This window comes from Anser brachyrhynchus (genome assembly GCF_964034855.1).
Source record: "Anser brachyrhynchus genome assembly, chromosome: 27".
Taxonomy (NCBI): Eukaryota; Metazoa; Chordata; class Aves; order Anseriformes; family Anatidae; genus Anser; species Anser brachyrhynchus.
This window is the reverse complement of record NC_137720.1, coordinates 2736566-2752338: the sequence shown is the minus strand read 5'-3', so window position 1 is coordinate 2752338 and position 15773 is coordinate 2736566. Positions and strand designations below refer to the sequence as shown.

Sequence of the window (15773 nt, the reverse complement as noted above, 5' to 3'; positions counted from 1 at the left end):
GAGCCCCCCTGCTCAGCCCAACGCACACAGCGCGGCTGTTTTCTCTGGCTTTTTTTTTCCAAAATGAAGGGATGAGAGAGGCAGGGAGGGAAGGGACAAGACAATGACCCGGATCTGCTCCTGCAAACCAACCATCAATTTGCCACGCAGCCCATTAAGAGAGGGCAAACGCGACTCGGGAACCCAGGTAAGTCGCTCCCTAACAAGATCCTCCCCGGCCTTTTAGCACATTCCTGGTCACGGCTGCCTCAGCTCCCGCAGCCCCAGCTGTAATTAAGTCTGGGCTGCGAGGCAGGAGACGCTGCAGCAGCCGGGGGGGAATTTGTCTGGATTTGTAGGAGGAGCACACAGGGCTGATGAGAAATGCTCTTGCTAAGGCAGGGGACGGGAGGGCAGCTGCAGCCCGTGAAGCCAGGCTGAGCTCAGCCCCAGCTCGATCCCCTGGGCAGGATGAGGCCACCGGCACCCAGCCGAACTTCGCCCCGCAGCCTGCTCCCACCCAGACCCCTTCTCCTCGCTGCCACGGGGGATTTACAGCGGCACGAGTGAGAGAAGCTGGAGCCTCCCCGTGGGGTGCTGCTCCCCATCACCAGCTGGAGGCGATCGGCAGGAGCTGGGGTGATTCGGACCCAAACGGGACGGGACGATGGTGTGCCCATGTGGCAGCTGCCGCCGTGCGCATGCAGGTGTGCGTGCGAGGCAGAAGGGTGGCCGAGCCTCACGCAGCTCTTTGTGCCCTCCTGGGATCTGGTGGACCGTGGCCAGGCACCACGAGGCTTGGGCTCGCTTTGGGCCCCCGGGGTCTCCTCGCACCAGGGGAAGATGCTCAGAGGTGTTCCCCTCGATGGAGGTCTTGGGCACGTCCCCAGCACGCACCTCGCTCCTCAGCGGTGACCTTCCCGGTCTTCCCGCCGCGTGAAAAATTCAGCAGTGTCAGATCTAAGGTGATGCAGACGGGAGATATTTGTGTTTCGTCTGCCGTTGTTTGCCGTTACCAGCGATTTGTCATGTTCTGCTGACAACTCACCAGGGACCCATGACATAATGTGACACCTATTAGCATGAGGACAAATCCTGACGGAGAAAGCGCCTCTCCTCCACCTTGGGAACCTCTCCTCCCCTGCTCACCCTCATGGACACGGCGCCAGGGTGCCGGGTGACAAGGGACAGCCACAGCCGGGGGGAGATGAACCACACGGGCAGACCCACAAGCACGATGTGAAGGTGCCCCGAGCTCACACCGAGCCTGTTCTTCCCTCCCGGAGCCGTCCCAGCCCTGCTCCCACCCAGCCCCGTGCCGAGGGGCTGCCACGCACCCCGGCTGTCCGCAGACACCAGGAGGGAACATCGCCAGGTCCCCGGGGGCACCCCAGCACATCAGCTCGGGGTGGGTCGGGGGCTCTGCCGCCCTCCCCTACCCATCCTCACCAGCGCTGGTGCTTCCAGCAGAGAAAAATTGTTATCCTCCGTAATGGGCTATCGCAGCCCAGGCAGGCGAGCGCACACACACACATGCACACACATGCACACACACACACACACGCACACACACACGCACAGGCACAGGCACACACGAACACGCACAGTGTCTGCACCACCAGCACCCGGTCTCTGCCCAAGCCACCGGGCACTGATCGGTTTCTCCAGACCGTGTCCGCCCTCAGGACCCCGCCGCCGTCCCTTTGCTTCCCGTAGCCAGGCACGTACGAAAGAACAGCCGGAATCAAAAGGCACCGAAATCGAGGCAATTCCTATCTCGCTGTAATTAATCCCCTTTCCCCTTGCTGACATCACCGCTCCCTTCAGGTTAATACATGCACCGCTTCCCTTATCTTTCCTCGGGATTACCTCATCGCAGAAAACCCAGCGCTCTCCGCCCTGCCGAATGCCAGCACTGCCGTTTGAACTGCAGGTTCCCAGCCGGAGGAAGGATTTCTCCGGTGCTGTTTCATCAGAGCACTGATCTCTTCCTAGCGCACTGACACCTGGCTCTTTTTTCTTACGGGACTCGATGCTGTTCGGCAAGGCACAAGCTCTAACAAATCTGCTCCTCGCTCTCCAGTTCACGCTCGGGAGAAAGAAAAACACGCTCCTGCCCCGGGCACCCTTCATCATTCTCCTTGCCTGCAAGCAGGGGCCGATGCACAGATTTTACACACGGTGCAAACAGCGCAAAAGTCCTTGTGTGCACACAGGCACGGTGCTACCCCCCCCCACCGGCATGGCACTTGAGTGAGAGACAAAAAAACTTATCACGTATGTACAGCGACGCGTGTTCATGTGCAGGAACACTCATACAAGTGCACACCTCGGGCTGACGGGCACCAGCTGAAGAGTTGGTGTGTAATCCAGCTGATAAGCACCTCTATGTGCTGCATGCAAATCGGGGCAATGTAAGCAACGTGAAAGCACATCCGTACACACACAGCTTCACAAACAGTCACACACTGATGAGTTATGACTAATTGGTGATTATTCCTGCCTGAAACAAAGAGAATTAACATTTTTTTTTTCAGCTAATCACATCTACAGCCACAAGAACGTAACTGCTGCAAGCAAATGCCGCGGATTAGCTCCGAAACGCTGCGAGTCACCGCACAGAGCCACAGCCACGCACACGGCCAGGAACACATTGTCAATATGCACCGTAAACAGACGCAGAGCGCGAATTTCTTTGGGGTGCTCGTGCCTGGGCATTGCCCGCACGGCTGAGGAGCGCCGTGCAGGTAGTGCACGCACACCCGCTGCTGGCTGCAGGTGTCTGGGTGCTCGCTGCCTGCCGCGCACCGGGCGCGCAGCGTGGGCTCGCTCTGATTCACCGTCTCTCCCACTCACACACACAACTCCACTACGCAAGGCTCCGAACAAAGAGAGAAAGAGAAAAATGCTGCCTTACTTTCTTTTTTTTTTTCCTTTTTTTTTTTTTTCCCCCTCTATTTCAGGACTTCGGCGGGACCGGCTTTCTTTGGAGGCGTCATGAGAAGCAAGTTAACAAACCGCCGAGCGCCGAACGCAGCCGTGCGGAGGGGAAGCGCTCTTGGCCAGCAGAGAAGAAGAGAAGGAACAAAAGCCCGGCAATAGGAGCGGTGCTGAATAGGTGTCTTCCTAATTGTAGGGGAATTGTGTGGATGTGTGTGGCGCGGGCGGGAGGGGCGATGGGCAGAGGCCTCCCTCCCACACCGGCTGGGGACGGCTGCCCGCAACCCCGGGGTGAGCTCAGAGCATAAATTACCTCCAGCTCCCGCGCCCCGCTCTCCCCATTGGGCTGCGGAGCCGCGCACACGTCCGCATCCCCAAGCCCTGCACGACCCGCCGGTGGGATGGGGACGGGGATGGGGACGGGGATGGGGACGGGGATGGGGACGTCCCCGCGCTCCCCATGTCCCCACCCGGGCAGGGGCTCCGCTCGCCCCCCGCGCCCTCTCCCCCTTCCTCCCCTCCTGCTTTGTCTCCGGCCCCCGTCTCCCAGCCAGGCAGACACAAAGAGCCTCTGACCTGGGAGGAGAAATACCGGCTTCCAGAGGAAAACACCCGAGCGCTCCGATTTGTGCTTTCAGCAGGCAGGGAAATTAAAAATAGCTGGTATAGCTCGAAATCAGAGGCAGCATTCCTTCCTTCCCTAATGAGTATAATTAGCGGAGTGAGGATGGAAGCGTGTTTCCCCCGCTGCTCCCCGGATCCTTCGGTGTCTCCGAGTGCCAGCCGGCGTGATCTCCTCCACACGCTTCGGGGAAACAGCCTTTTTCCACTTCCAAGGTCTGCCGGGGCAGGAGCTGTGCTTGAACACAGCTATCGACATGCACTTCAGCTGCCTTAAACTCTTCCTCCATCTCCGTCTCAAAACAGAGGGGTTCAGACAGAATTAAATCCCCGAACACACAGCCCGGGTCCTCTGGGGTGTGCAGCAGCAAGGAGAAGTCGGATTTGGGACCTGTTTTTTTTTTTTTTTTTCCCTTGCTCATTGCTATCCATTCACTTGAGCTCTCATAAATCCTGAGCTGTCAGTGTAACAACGGGTGGCTCAGGGGGGATTTAGGCAGGCTTCAGACCCGCAGAGCGAGCTGATCCTGCTCCCGAGCCAGCGTCCGACCCAACATGAGCACGGCATCGCCCCACCGGTCCCCTCATTCAGGGCGCTGGGCTGCTCTCCCATGGGGACCCATGGGGGGACAGGGACACCTCCCTGCTCTCTGCCTCGTGGGTGGCCCCGTTGGACACCCCATAAATCCGAATTCAGCCCCGGATTAGCCTAACCCCCGGGTTTGGCTGCACGGCCCCAGGTGAGCGCAGCGATGCGGTGCGGCTGCAGCAGGGTCCACCCAGCGCATCCCTCCCCTCGGCAGGGAGCAGGCGAAGCCCCGCCAAGGGCAGCGTGCTAGGGACGTGGTGGGCAGCTCGTTAGCCGAGGGGCCTAACGAGCTGATCCCCTGGGTTGTGTGCACAAGCCAGAGGAGGAGCAGGAGCGCCCGGGCTGCGGCAGGTCGGGAGCGGCCAGGGAGGGCTGCGCCCCTTGCAGCATCTGCTCGGCTCTGACATTGTGCTCACTTGGGCTTTTTTTTTTTTTAATTGTCTTGATGTCCTTCATTTGCATAATCCCCACAATGCAGCGCAGCAGGACTTTTGCTCTGAGCTAATAAATAGATGACAAAAATAAATGTGTCATGTAAGATTTGCTTCCATTTTTTCCCCTTTGCGAGCGAGCTATCACCGAGAGCTGATGCTCGTGGGGCTGATCTCACAGGATCTGTCAGCCTGGCCTGCCATGAGCAGCGACGCTCGCGTTGCCCGTGGTGCACAACTTTGCCAGATGTTCGACTGGAGCCTGCGAGCTGAGAGCAGGAGGAAAAGATGGCTGCGAAAGGCGAGGACGCGCTCCTCGCCCCGCATCAGCCCCCCACAGCTGGTCCTGCAAAGTCAGCCCAAAAGCGGGCGGGCGAAGGGCTGGTGGGGGGGCTGCAGGCATTAAAAAATTCATCGCTGGGGTTGTGGTGTGCCTACAGCCAGTAACAGGCAGGCAGGTCCCAGGGGTGCCCTATTTTTAGAGGCTTTTTCTTCAAAATCACCGGGCACCAGCTCTCCGCTCTCGCTTGCGGTGGAGACAGCACCATTTAGGAAATGAGCTCCCTTAGCCAAGAAAAAGAGTGATTGCCCTGCTGGGAGCAGCCAAGAGGCACAGCACCACGTGCTTGCCACAGGACGGGCCCCCCTCAGTTTTACAGGATTCAGTTTCTCACCTCGAGGAACTTGGCTGGCCGGCACCCAGGGAACCGATGGGAGCACAACCCCCTAAAAAGGCTCAAACTTTTAAAAGAGAGGCTGCAATTCACCACGGGGCCCCGCAGCCCCGGACACCTTCCCTGTAGGGCTGGGTGCTTCCCATGGGGACGGCTGGACGCGTGGCAGCCCTGGGGAACAGCCCCGGAGCGAGTCAGGGCTGAACCCTGCCTAACCCCAGATCAGTGCACTGATGGGATTTGGGTCTGATGGCAGATAGCAGCAAGACTCATCGGCTTTCTGAAGATTTAGTAGGAGCTGGTTACTTTGCAAAGGGTGCTGGCAGCTCTGGAGATCATATCTCGTGCATTACAGCAGGCGGTATTTTTTTCTTCCCGCAGCCCTGTGATTCTGGAGGCTTCTCAGCTCTTATATAAAAGCGTTTTAGCATTTCCAACTGTGTTGTTTGTGGAGAAAAGCCTGAAAACATGAATTCTAAAGGGCAAAAGCTAGAAGAGAAATAAAGACCTGATAATATATGAGCTTTCTTTCCTCCTTTCTTTTTTTTTTTTTAAACCCTGGCCAATTTTAAATCATTTTTATGGCTGTACATAACTGCCTTCTGGCATGCGAATGCTTGAGCCTGGTGTTACCATAAAGATGGATTCACAACCGCTGGTCAGCGGAGGAAAAAGCTCTGCCTGAGGTTTCCGAAATGCTGAGATCAGGCTGCGAAAGGGGCTCATCAGCCTCGCAGAGCTGCGCTTAGATGACATTTAACAGGTCCGGGGAGGAGGCGCTGGGCTCATGCCTGGGTTTCCCAAGCAGGGTGGCTCTGGGGATGTCTCCTCCTGTATCGGAGGTATCGGAGGTGGGATGTGAGCTGGCAGCGAGCTGGGCTGGCAGCAGGGTGCTGGGGAAGCCGGGGTGCTTCCCAGTGCAGGAAACCAGGAGCTGCAGAGGGTCCGCCCCCAGCTTGTCCCATCCGAGGGGGCTGCACCCAAGGGGTCTGAACCTGGCTCCGCTGAGCCCCACATCCCTCTCCTGGTGCCAGCTGAGGTGGTGGGTGCTGAGCAGGCAAGGCAGAGAGCCGTAAGGACGGCAGAAAGGAAAAATCAGGGAGAGAGGGTGGAAATTAGATGAGATCTGGGGGAGAGGCACGGAGGAATGTGGAGCATCCCTCCAGGATGCGGCGGATAATTTCCCCCTTCCCCAAAGCGCTGTGGCGAGGGGATGGGATCATCTGTCTTCATTACATCCCCAGAATAGGCTCTGTCAGGTTACAGTGGAAAACGAATCAATATCCCCCGTGGCCCCGCCGCACACCAGGCTGCGCGCCGCACTCGTGCTGGCACAGACGGGCGCTGCTCCCCTCATGGCATCGGTCCCCACGGCCTCAGGGGAGGCAGAGATACCCAGGTATTGCCACGCACTGTCTATGCAGGCTTGTTCATTTTTAAAATGAGTTCACACTCTTTCCGAGCTGTCTACCGAGGTGTTTTATTTTCCCCTTTCTGTAATATCCCGACACCTTGCTGCGTATTTGCCATAAACACCTGACAATGCTCCTGCAACAAAACCCCCCGAAGCACATCTATCCAGGGAGCGAAAATCCCGACTGAAAGACTTGTCTGAGATCTGAAATCCCTACTGAAAGACTTCTCTACAGAGTCACAGCCACGCCGGCCCACTCGGACTGCAAACCTAGCTCACACGCAGTGCCCAAGGCACCTGGGGCGAGGCATTTCCCTCCGCAGGGATGCTCCTCGAGAGATGTTCCAGGTTGCTTTTCCCTGGTGCAAATCCCTGCAGTCCCAAGGCAGCACCGGGTGTGCTCTTTGTCTCCTTGTCACCTGGCTCAGTCCCCAGGTAAGGGGCAGGGAGCTAAGAAACCTAAGAAATAAAGGTGGGGACTCCACCAGCAGGCGCTGCTGAGAGCAGGCAGACCCCAGGCTCAGAGACCCTCAGGGCAGACGAGGTCCCGACCATCGCATGGCATTTTGTGGTTTACCGGGGGGATTTGCAAGCAGCTGTGTTGGCAGCCCCTCGTTGGAGACTGCTCTCCTCCCAGCTCAGCACCCTGGTGCTTTCCCAGCCCATGGGCTCAGTCCCCAGCCCACCCTTGGGACCCTTCCCTGGGCAGGAGCAGGACCCCGTGAGCTCCCCACTTTGCACAGGGAGATTCACCCCGGCTGTTTTCAAGGCAGCTTTCACAGCCCTGCGCCCGGGCTCCGACAGCAAGCAAAAAGTCTCTCCCAAGACAAGACCCATCCATCTTCCTCCCAGCTCGGCCGTGCGGCTAAAAATAAGCCAATAAAGTAGCAATCACCTTGGAGCAGCAGCAGCTCCATTAAAGCAGATTGGGCTGTGGCACCTGCGCCCCGGCCCCATGACGCACGCCAGCCAGAGCCCCAGAAGCCTCCACCTGCCTGCTCTGCCCCACGCCGCGGGGTGAGGGAGGTGGGGGCCAGCACGGCAGCCCCCAGCTCTGCCCCATGGCCCCTTACTACTCCTGGGTCTGGCTGCATCCCACCAAGCTCCTCCAACACGCTCAGTGCAGGCGCAGCCAGCTCCGAGCCTGCAAAAAGGGGCTCCTGCAGCAACTGAGTGGCAGCGATCACGTCGCACCCCTGCCCATCCCAGCAGCTCTCGTGGCCCCAGTTGCCCACTGGGGTCCCCCATCTGCCACGTGCCCCCTGGCCCTGCTGGTCGGGGTTGTTATGTACCTCCTCCCATGCAGGTGTTGGCAGAGGGGGAGATCCACACCGATGCGACATGCGGGGTGTTTGCATCAGTTTCCGTTGCAAACGCTCATTTGTCATGTAGATCTCCTGGCATTTTTTTTTAAAGGGTAGATTAATTTAGGGGAGTTCTCAGATCCAATTTCCTCTGGCAATGGCTCTATTAGGCTGTGCACAGCAGAGATACAGGCTCCCGTCCTCCTGCTGCTACTGATGGAATTTGATTCCGCGCTGCCAAATCTGCAGGGCTGCAAACACATTCTCACTCTTGATTAATGTGAGTAATTTCTGCTTGAAAGAAGGTTGAAATGAGCAGCCGAGGGGAAGCGAACGGTGAGGGTTCCCCCCCACCCCTTCTCCTCCCCCATCCCTCGCTGCTGTTTGCGTTTTACCAGCTCTGGCATGGGCTAGCAGACAAACAAAAACGCTGGCCCCGTTTCAAGAGCAGCAGAAGGTGTGGGAGCGGGGGGCACCTCGGAGCACACTTGGGTGCCGCCGTGCTCTTGCTCATGCAATGCAGGGGGAGAGGACCGGGGGGGCAGGGGCTTGCTGCCGGGGGGGTGGCAAAGGAAGGTTGGCAAGGGGGACACATGTGGGGTGCTCATGAGTGGGGGGGGCAGGTGAGGGTAAGCCTGAGCAAAACCAGGGTTTGGCTGTGGGGGCAAATGTGAGGGGGAAGGAAGGGGCCAGCAGGATGGAGAGGACATGAGAGGAACGATCCCTGCTGGCTCTGTGGGGTCAGGAGGTGGGGGGCAAGCACGAGGTTGTCATCCCCTCTCATGCTGTGTCCCCACAGGGCATACACGCCGCCTGCTTTTGTCCCTGCAGGTGCACCCCCAGGGCTGCTGGGGGGGCCCCGAGATGCCCACATGGCTCTCTGGGGGTGCATGGCTTTGGAGAGCAGCCAGTAGGGCCACCCGGCTGCCGTGCACCGATCTGGTGAGAGCCCCCTGCTCAGCATCCCCGCAGCGCCTGCCCCAGCACCGCCAGCCCCGCGCAGGGTCTGTGCATGAGGCTGCCATAGTGCCGGTAACAGCGGGAGTTTTCCCCAGTGAAACCCCAGCCCCTACGTCCTCTCCCTCGAGAGCAGCGGCGGCTTTGCATCTCCTTTTCAATTTATTTTTATAAGGAAGGAGGGAGAGAGAGTCACATCCTAATCTGGCAAAATGTCAGGGAGTGATTCAGAGAAGAGGCGAGCGGCAGAGAGAGGCAGCCCACACAGGAGAGTTGTTTCTGATTTCCAAATGTCAGCATGTCCTTTAATTAAATGCTGATTAACAGGGGACGTGAGCCCTTGCGCTGGAGCCGGGGCTGCTGCTGGTAGCATCGCGCCCCATGGGCAGCCCGGGCGATGCTCACAGCCACGGGGCGAGCTGCAGGAGAGGTGAGCGAGCTGTGGGAGCTGGCCCTGCCCGACCAAAGCAGCCTGGCCCGAGGCTCACACCGCTACAAGGACACCAAAACGCTTTGCTCAGCTTTGCTCAGCTCCTGTGCGAGCCTCTCGTGCCCCATCCCCAGTGCCCCATCTAGCTTCTGAGCAGGGCTGGGATTGCGCTTGTGTTTTTTGCCTCCGAGTGGAAGTTTTGTCGGAGCTAGTTCGGTGAAACTGGCTGCAAACCCTGATGTGAACACTCCGACTTCAGTCTGAGCAGCTCTTTTTTTCCCCCAGTTTCTGTCTGTTCTCTGTACATGTAAGCAAAGCTGTAAAAATGCCTTCGTGTTTGGGCTTCCCCAAACCACCTTACTCACCTAAATATGTCCCTAAGCCTTATCAGCCGCGCCGCTGCTCTTTGTCCTCTCAGCCATGCCTTGCCTTTGAAGTCACCGGGAGGTTATCCTTGAGGTTAGGGGGGCCGGGCCGTGCTGGGGCTGCGTCTGCCCCGGGGGGGGCTGACAGACCCTGCCTGACCCTGGAGGTGGAGAGGGGTGGCACGGGGCCGGCCAGCCCGCAGCCCGGCCACCCGGCGAGCTGCCACCCGGCTGCCTCTGCCTGGTGCTGCCCCCAAGCCCCAGGAGCTGATTCCCCCCCGCTATGGTGCGGGGAGGTGGCACATGGGACGTGGGGAATAAATCCAGGCAGCCCTGTGCCCTTCTGGACAGATGGGGCTGGCCCAGCTGTGGGGTTTGTCCCGGGTGCTACAGGGCTGGGGCAGCCCCATGCCGGGAGCAGCAGATTTATGGAGCCCACGGGGTACATACGTGCTGCTCTGCACCCTGGGCATCCGCTGGCCAAAAACAATGCCCCGAGCACGCCACGGCTCTCCAGCCTGCCCAGAAACTTCCACCTAGGGCAGCCTCTTCCTCAGCCCCACGTCACACCACGCGCGTGGAGCAGCTCGCGCAGGCAAAGCCTGCCAAGGTTACGGGGCTGGAATCACATGCCAGACAAGGCTAAATCTGAAGAAGCGGTCTATAATTAAAATCACACTCCTCGGAGCTGAGAGAAAAAACTTTTCACGCTTCTCTTCCCGTCTCCACAACACAAATCACTCTGCACATTTCAGCCCCCTGACTTTTCTCCCTCCCCGTGCCACCTGGCAGCAGCCGAGGTTTGGGTTTCGGTGCCCGGTGACCCTCGGTGCCACCTTCCCCTGCCCACCCTGAGCTCGCAGCAACAAGTGCCTGCTCCCGGCTTCCCGCAGCGATGCTGCCTATTCCCAAGCGCCACCTGACGGCACCAGCTCCCGAAGCGGGTTGTTAGACAATATTTATATCGGCGCAGCCACAGGAACCAGCCCTGCTCCGGCACCAGGAGGCAGGGGATGGGAAACGGGGCCACGAGCCGCAGCCCCCGGCCCAGGACGGGCGGACCCAGGCTGTGAGTTTGGCGAATGCACACGCTGGCTGCTCGCTTCTCCAGACCACAAAAGTCGTCCCGTGCTACCCAGGAGCCAGGCAGATCCTGCGAGCCCTGGTTGGGGCATCCCCATGGCTCCCCCTCCTTTTAATTCTGCTTGAGAGAACAGCCCTGTGTTTATACTCGTGAGACCGAATTACGTGGAAATTCTGGGGCGCCGCGAGCCACGTGGCGCTGGGGAAGAAGTCACTTTCTTCTGCCACCAAACGAGGGACATTGGAGGGACATGGCCACACCGGTGTCACCTCCACCACCCTCTGCAACCACAGAGGGCTGCATCTGGGCATCACTCGGGGCCGTGCAGCCTGGTGTCTGGCCACCAGTGCCAGCAGATCCTGCACCCTCCCAGCCAAAAAGGGCCAGCACCCAGCACGACCAACGCCAGCGCATCACAGAGGCATCCTGCAGCCAGGCCTCTCTTCCTCCCCACTCCCCAAACCCACCTAGGGCAGGGGCACCAGCTGAGAAGGATGCAGCATCGCCTCAGGATGCTTTGAGAGCAAAGTCCGAGGACAGGGGCAGCCGAACTCAGCAGACATCCCCGCTTCACTGCCTGCCTTCCCTCCCCTCCCTCCACCCCTGGGAGTGCCGGGTGTCTGACACTTTTCGGGAGGGGGGGGGGGCAGCACCTATTTGGGTGAGCCCCTCACCGCACCCCAAACACCCCCACACTGAGCAGGGCAGCACCCAGCTCCCCAAGGACGGTTCTTACCAGCTGGGATCCCCGCTCAGCGTCTGGCACAAGCTCCCAGCACCCCGGCTCCAGCACCCACCAGCCCCGCGGGTGCCACCCGCGCTCGGCACAGGCGGGCACGCCGGGACACTCGGCACGAAGGCAGCGGGCTGGAGGGACGGCAGCAGGGCGCTTTGCGCTGCGAGGGGTGGGGAGAGGACGCGGGGGGGGGTGGCGGCGGTGGGAAGGGGGATGAATCATTTTGAAGGAGCCAGATTTCCATATTCCCCCTGCTGGAAAATTCAAGTCTGCTCCGAGTTTGCATCCCAAATGCGACTGCGTTCGGATCCCTGCCTCGGAAGGCACGTACCTCTCCCAGCAGCCGGCCCTGCCGGGCTCAGCGTCCGCGCTGTGTACCTGCCAGCAGGCTCGTCCTTCTGTTCGCGCTGAGCATCATGTTTGCTTTGAACGCCGAGGGAGTTCAAAGCTGCAACTTAAGGACTCGGGGAAGGGGGGTGGAGGTGGACGGACTCACGGCGAGGAGCAGCCATTGGCTCTGCCTCCCCGGCTGCTCTGCCAGGGGGCCTGGCTGAATTCGTGTCATCCTTCCCCTCGCTTCCCCTCGCTTCCCCGGTCCTATCCTTCCCTGCTCAGCACCGAGGGGACGGGGGAGCAGCGAGATATTGCAGGGTTATGAACCCCCAACCACGGGTGTGCTCGGGCAGCTGCAGACGCTGCTGCAGACACCCCGCTCCCCCCCGTGCCGCACAGCATATGGCCCAGGGATTTAATTTCCTCGGGCCGGTGCCGCATACGGTGACTGGCAGGCTGTCATCCTTCTGCATTCCTGCCTACCTGCTCCATGCCATCCCCGTGCGAGATCGAGCTTGCCAAGCTGAGCTTTAAGTCAGAGGCAGTGCGAGAGTCCAGCGGCCGTGCAGGGCTCCTCAGCTCTCCAAACATGCACAGTGGCTGAGATTCACTCAGGTCCTGCTGGGAGAGTTTCCTCTGTAACCCCAGCCACTTTTCCTGCAGAACGTGAAACCCTCAATAAATGAGAGATTAGCCCCCCCTTTGACAAATCCCTGTGTGATGACGAGGAGCCGTGCTGAAGCTTTGGGTAGCGGGCACCGTTTCCAACTCCACGTCCACACGGTGTGCTTGCAGATCGTCTGCAGGTTTGCTCACTCTCCCGTGTTAATTACCAACCTCTCACAGGAATAGCTTCCACTCTGCAGGCTGTTCAAGCCGAGACTGGGTCGGGGATTGTGTGTTTGAGCACAAACGGGCAGCCAGCAGCCTGGCTGTCTGTTCTGCTGGAAGGTCCCTGGTGCGCGCAGCGCTGGCGGTGACAGCAGGAGCGTCGCTGCTTCCACTCTGTCTCGTCTCAGCAGGGCCCTACCACATCTGCACGCAGCAGAGGCAGCACGGAGAGCAGCAGCATGGTGCCTGTGGTCACTGGGTGCTGGTGGAGAAGCAGCTCTGCCCCGGTGAGGATGGGTGCGCTTTACCCCTCCTGTCCAGCTCGGCCATTCCCCTGCGGCATTGCCGTGGCGCTGGGGTCCTCTCGCTGGCGTTGGGAGGAACAATCACGATGCGTTTTGCACATAAGGAGCATGGCAAATGGATTTGCCGTCTTCATGGATTTTGTTTTATGACAAAAGCAAAGACTACTAAAAATGTAATCACTTTACACTGCTGCTGTTACAAACAAAGCTGAGTCTTGCTCATGCCTAGCAAATATTGTGAATCATTCACCTTTGTGCAGGAAACCAGGGGGCCCTTAGGATCGCACAGCCCATCGGGGAAATCCTTCTGTTTTGTTCTTCCATAGAGCCGAGGTTGCAAGAGCATCCTATCAGCTGGGCTTTGCTGCGTGTTTGATGTGTGGGGTGGAGATCCTGGCAGCACCTCTGGACCTGGGACACTGCTTCCAGGACAAAAACCGTGGTGTAAAACCTCGCAGAACAGCGAAGCTGCTGACAAAGACATTTTGGACACCTCTGAAGAGGGGCTGATTGCGTTAGCACAGCACTCAGATGAACAGTGTGGTGAGTTCCTGCAAAATTACAGCGTAGTGCAAGAAATTTCATACTCGCAGAAGTAATCGGTAGTGTGGTCAGGCTGGGTCTGCTGCTGGACGGGCACGGCCGAGCAACGCATCCCTCGCTGCAGAAGTTTTACAGCCAGGAGAGTTGTAGCTCAGCTGCAGGGAATGTGGAGAAAGCTGTTTCTAAGAGTGATTACATCCTCTAAAATGCACATATTGAGTTGGAGTTCTGTAACACTTGCTGAGCTCCACAAGGGCAGAGATGAGGGATGGCTGTCCACCGTGGGATATTTCAGGGAGATGCAGCTGTCCTTAAACAGAGTTCTTGCGAAAGCCACCTGGTTCCTGTAACAGCATGTGGGGGAAGCACCACAAGGTTTTAGAGTGTTTTTCCAAAACCTATCCACTAGCAGACAGCAGGACAAGAGGCTTTTTATGGGGGAAATGAGGCAACACTTGAGAATTGCAAGAGAGGGATCATTTGTCTTAAAAATATTTAATGTGAAGTGCAACATTTGTGGCCCAGAGCAAACCTGCAGATGTGTCATCCCCATCCTGTGCAAAAAATAGAATAAATAAATAAATAAAAAACCCCAATCCAGCCAAAACTTCTGTGTGCTAGTGGGAAACCCACGTGCAAGCCAGAGGTTTTTCCTGGAGAAGAAGAGCCCAGGCAGCTCCTGCAGGGAGAAGCGATTTTCCCGGCGTTTCAGAGGACATCCCTGGCAGAAGCGGGATGGGGATCACAAGGCGCTGGTGCTCGCCACTGTGCGCTCTGGGCTTTTCCACTCCTTCCTCCCCCCACCTGCAGATTTTGGGGGACAAGCAGGGGTGGCAACGCCGCCCCCCAGCATAACGGGTCCGGCAGCTCCGGGCTGAGCCTTGGCACACGCTCGTGTGTCTGCATGTGCACGCAGCTGGGCTGCGAGCACCGGGGCCTGCTCCAATTCCTCCTCCCCAGCCCCACAGCTGCAAGGGCAGCCCCGGGGGGGCCCGTGGCCAGCTGATGGGTGCTCCGGTGCTGGTGGCTGTGTGCTGGGGAGCCTGGGCTCCGCTTGCTGGTGTGGGTGCTGCTGGCACCCAGAGGTGCCCCAGCTCAGCCTGGGGGGAGCTGGTGGAAGGAGCAATGGGGTGGCACGGCCCTGGCACTGCCTGTCCCAGCTGGGCTCGTGGGGGTGCAGCCTGGCATCTCCCAGGCAGTCATTTCTCCGGAGGGCCACGAGGTGGAAGCATTTTCCAAAAACTCCTGCGGTGCCCTGGGAGCGCGGAGCCCCCGCCTCTGCCTTCAGCGGGGCGGGCAGGACGGCAAAGGAGCGGGGGGGGGGGGGGGCTGTGGCGTGGGGAAAAGACCTGAGAAGGGCTGAGCAGGGACACGGGCCACAAGGGCAAAAACCCCATCTCCAGGGAAAGCTGTCCACGATGTTAGCTGCCGGCTACCGTCACCAAACCGATGGGGTTAGCCCTGGGTGTCTCACCCATCCTCGCCGCAGGGATCTCCCGCAGCTCAGGGATCTCCCGCAGCTCAGGGCTCTCCCAGCCGAGGGGAAAGAGCCTTGTGTTGTGCAGCTCGGAGGCAGGAGGGCAGCGGCACGCACTGCACAGAGCCGTGCTCCGTGCCCTGGGTCCCCCGCGCTTGCTCCACGCAGACAGCCCGCTGGTCGCTGTGTGCGCCTGCCGAGCCCGGTTAGAGCCCAGACATCCCTGAGATTTCACCAGGCTCCTCTCTTTCCCCTTCCAAACAGAGCAGAGACCTGGGTTTATGGCAGCTCTGTGCAACCCCCTTCCCACCCAGAGGGGGGCCACCAGATATCCAGACTCCTGGGTCCCTCCCTGCATCCCCACGCACCGTGCCCAGCTGCTCAGAGCCCCCAGGTCCCACCAGCAGCCTGTGAGCCTCGCTCCCTCCCTGCCTCCCACCCGGGGCAGGCAGCAGGGACCCGTCCCTGCTTTCTGGGGTCTGGCAGCACCCAGGTAACCCAGCCGGGAGCTGGATTTGCCGCTTGGCGCCATGCCTGACACGGGCTCTGGGTGCTGAGTCACGGCCGCTCAGCTGCGCCTTATCAGGCGGGCGAGCAGGCAGCTGCTCCATCCCCGCTTGGCCCTCCCAGGCGGGCAGGAATCGCTGGCACCAGCCTGCCGGGAGGCTGTCCCAGCACAGCACGCGCCAGAGGTCCTGTCCCAGCCAGGAGAGCTCAGCCCGTCGGCCAGGGTCCGGCACAAAGCAGGCTGCAGAGCCTC

At 59.5% G+C, this 15773-nt stretch overlaps 1 protein-coding gene across 6 annotated transcripts in view; it reads right to left on the bottom strand.

The window, feature by feature from the left end:
- BLACAT1 (BLACAT1 overlapping LEMD1 locus) overlaps nucleotides 1-14808 on the bottom strand; it is a 34639-nt gene extending 19831 nt beyond the window's left edge. The window contains exon 1 of one of the 6 annotated variants that reach the window (XM_080569537.1): nucleotides 12341-14808. In XM_080569537.1, coding sequence (XP_080425663.1) covers nucleotides 12341-12448 — 108 coding nt within the window. In that variant the 5' untranslated portion in view covers nucleotides 12449-14808. The other 5 variants (XM_080569542.1, XM_080569536.1, XM_080569533.1 and 2 more) reach the window with 5 other exon arrangements.
- Between the last annotated feature and the right edge of the window lie 965 nt (nucleotides 14809-15773).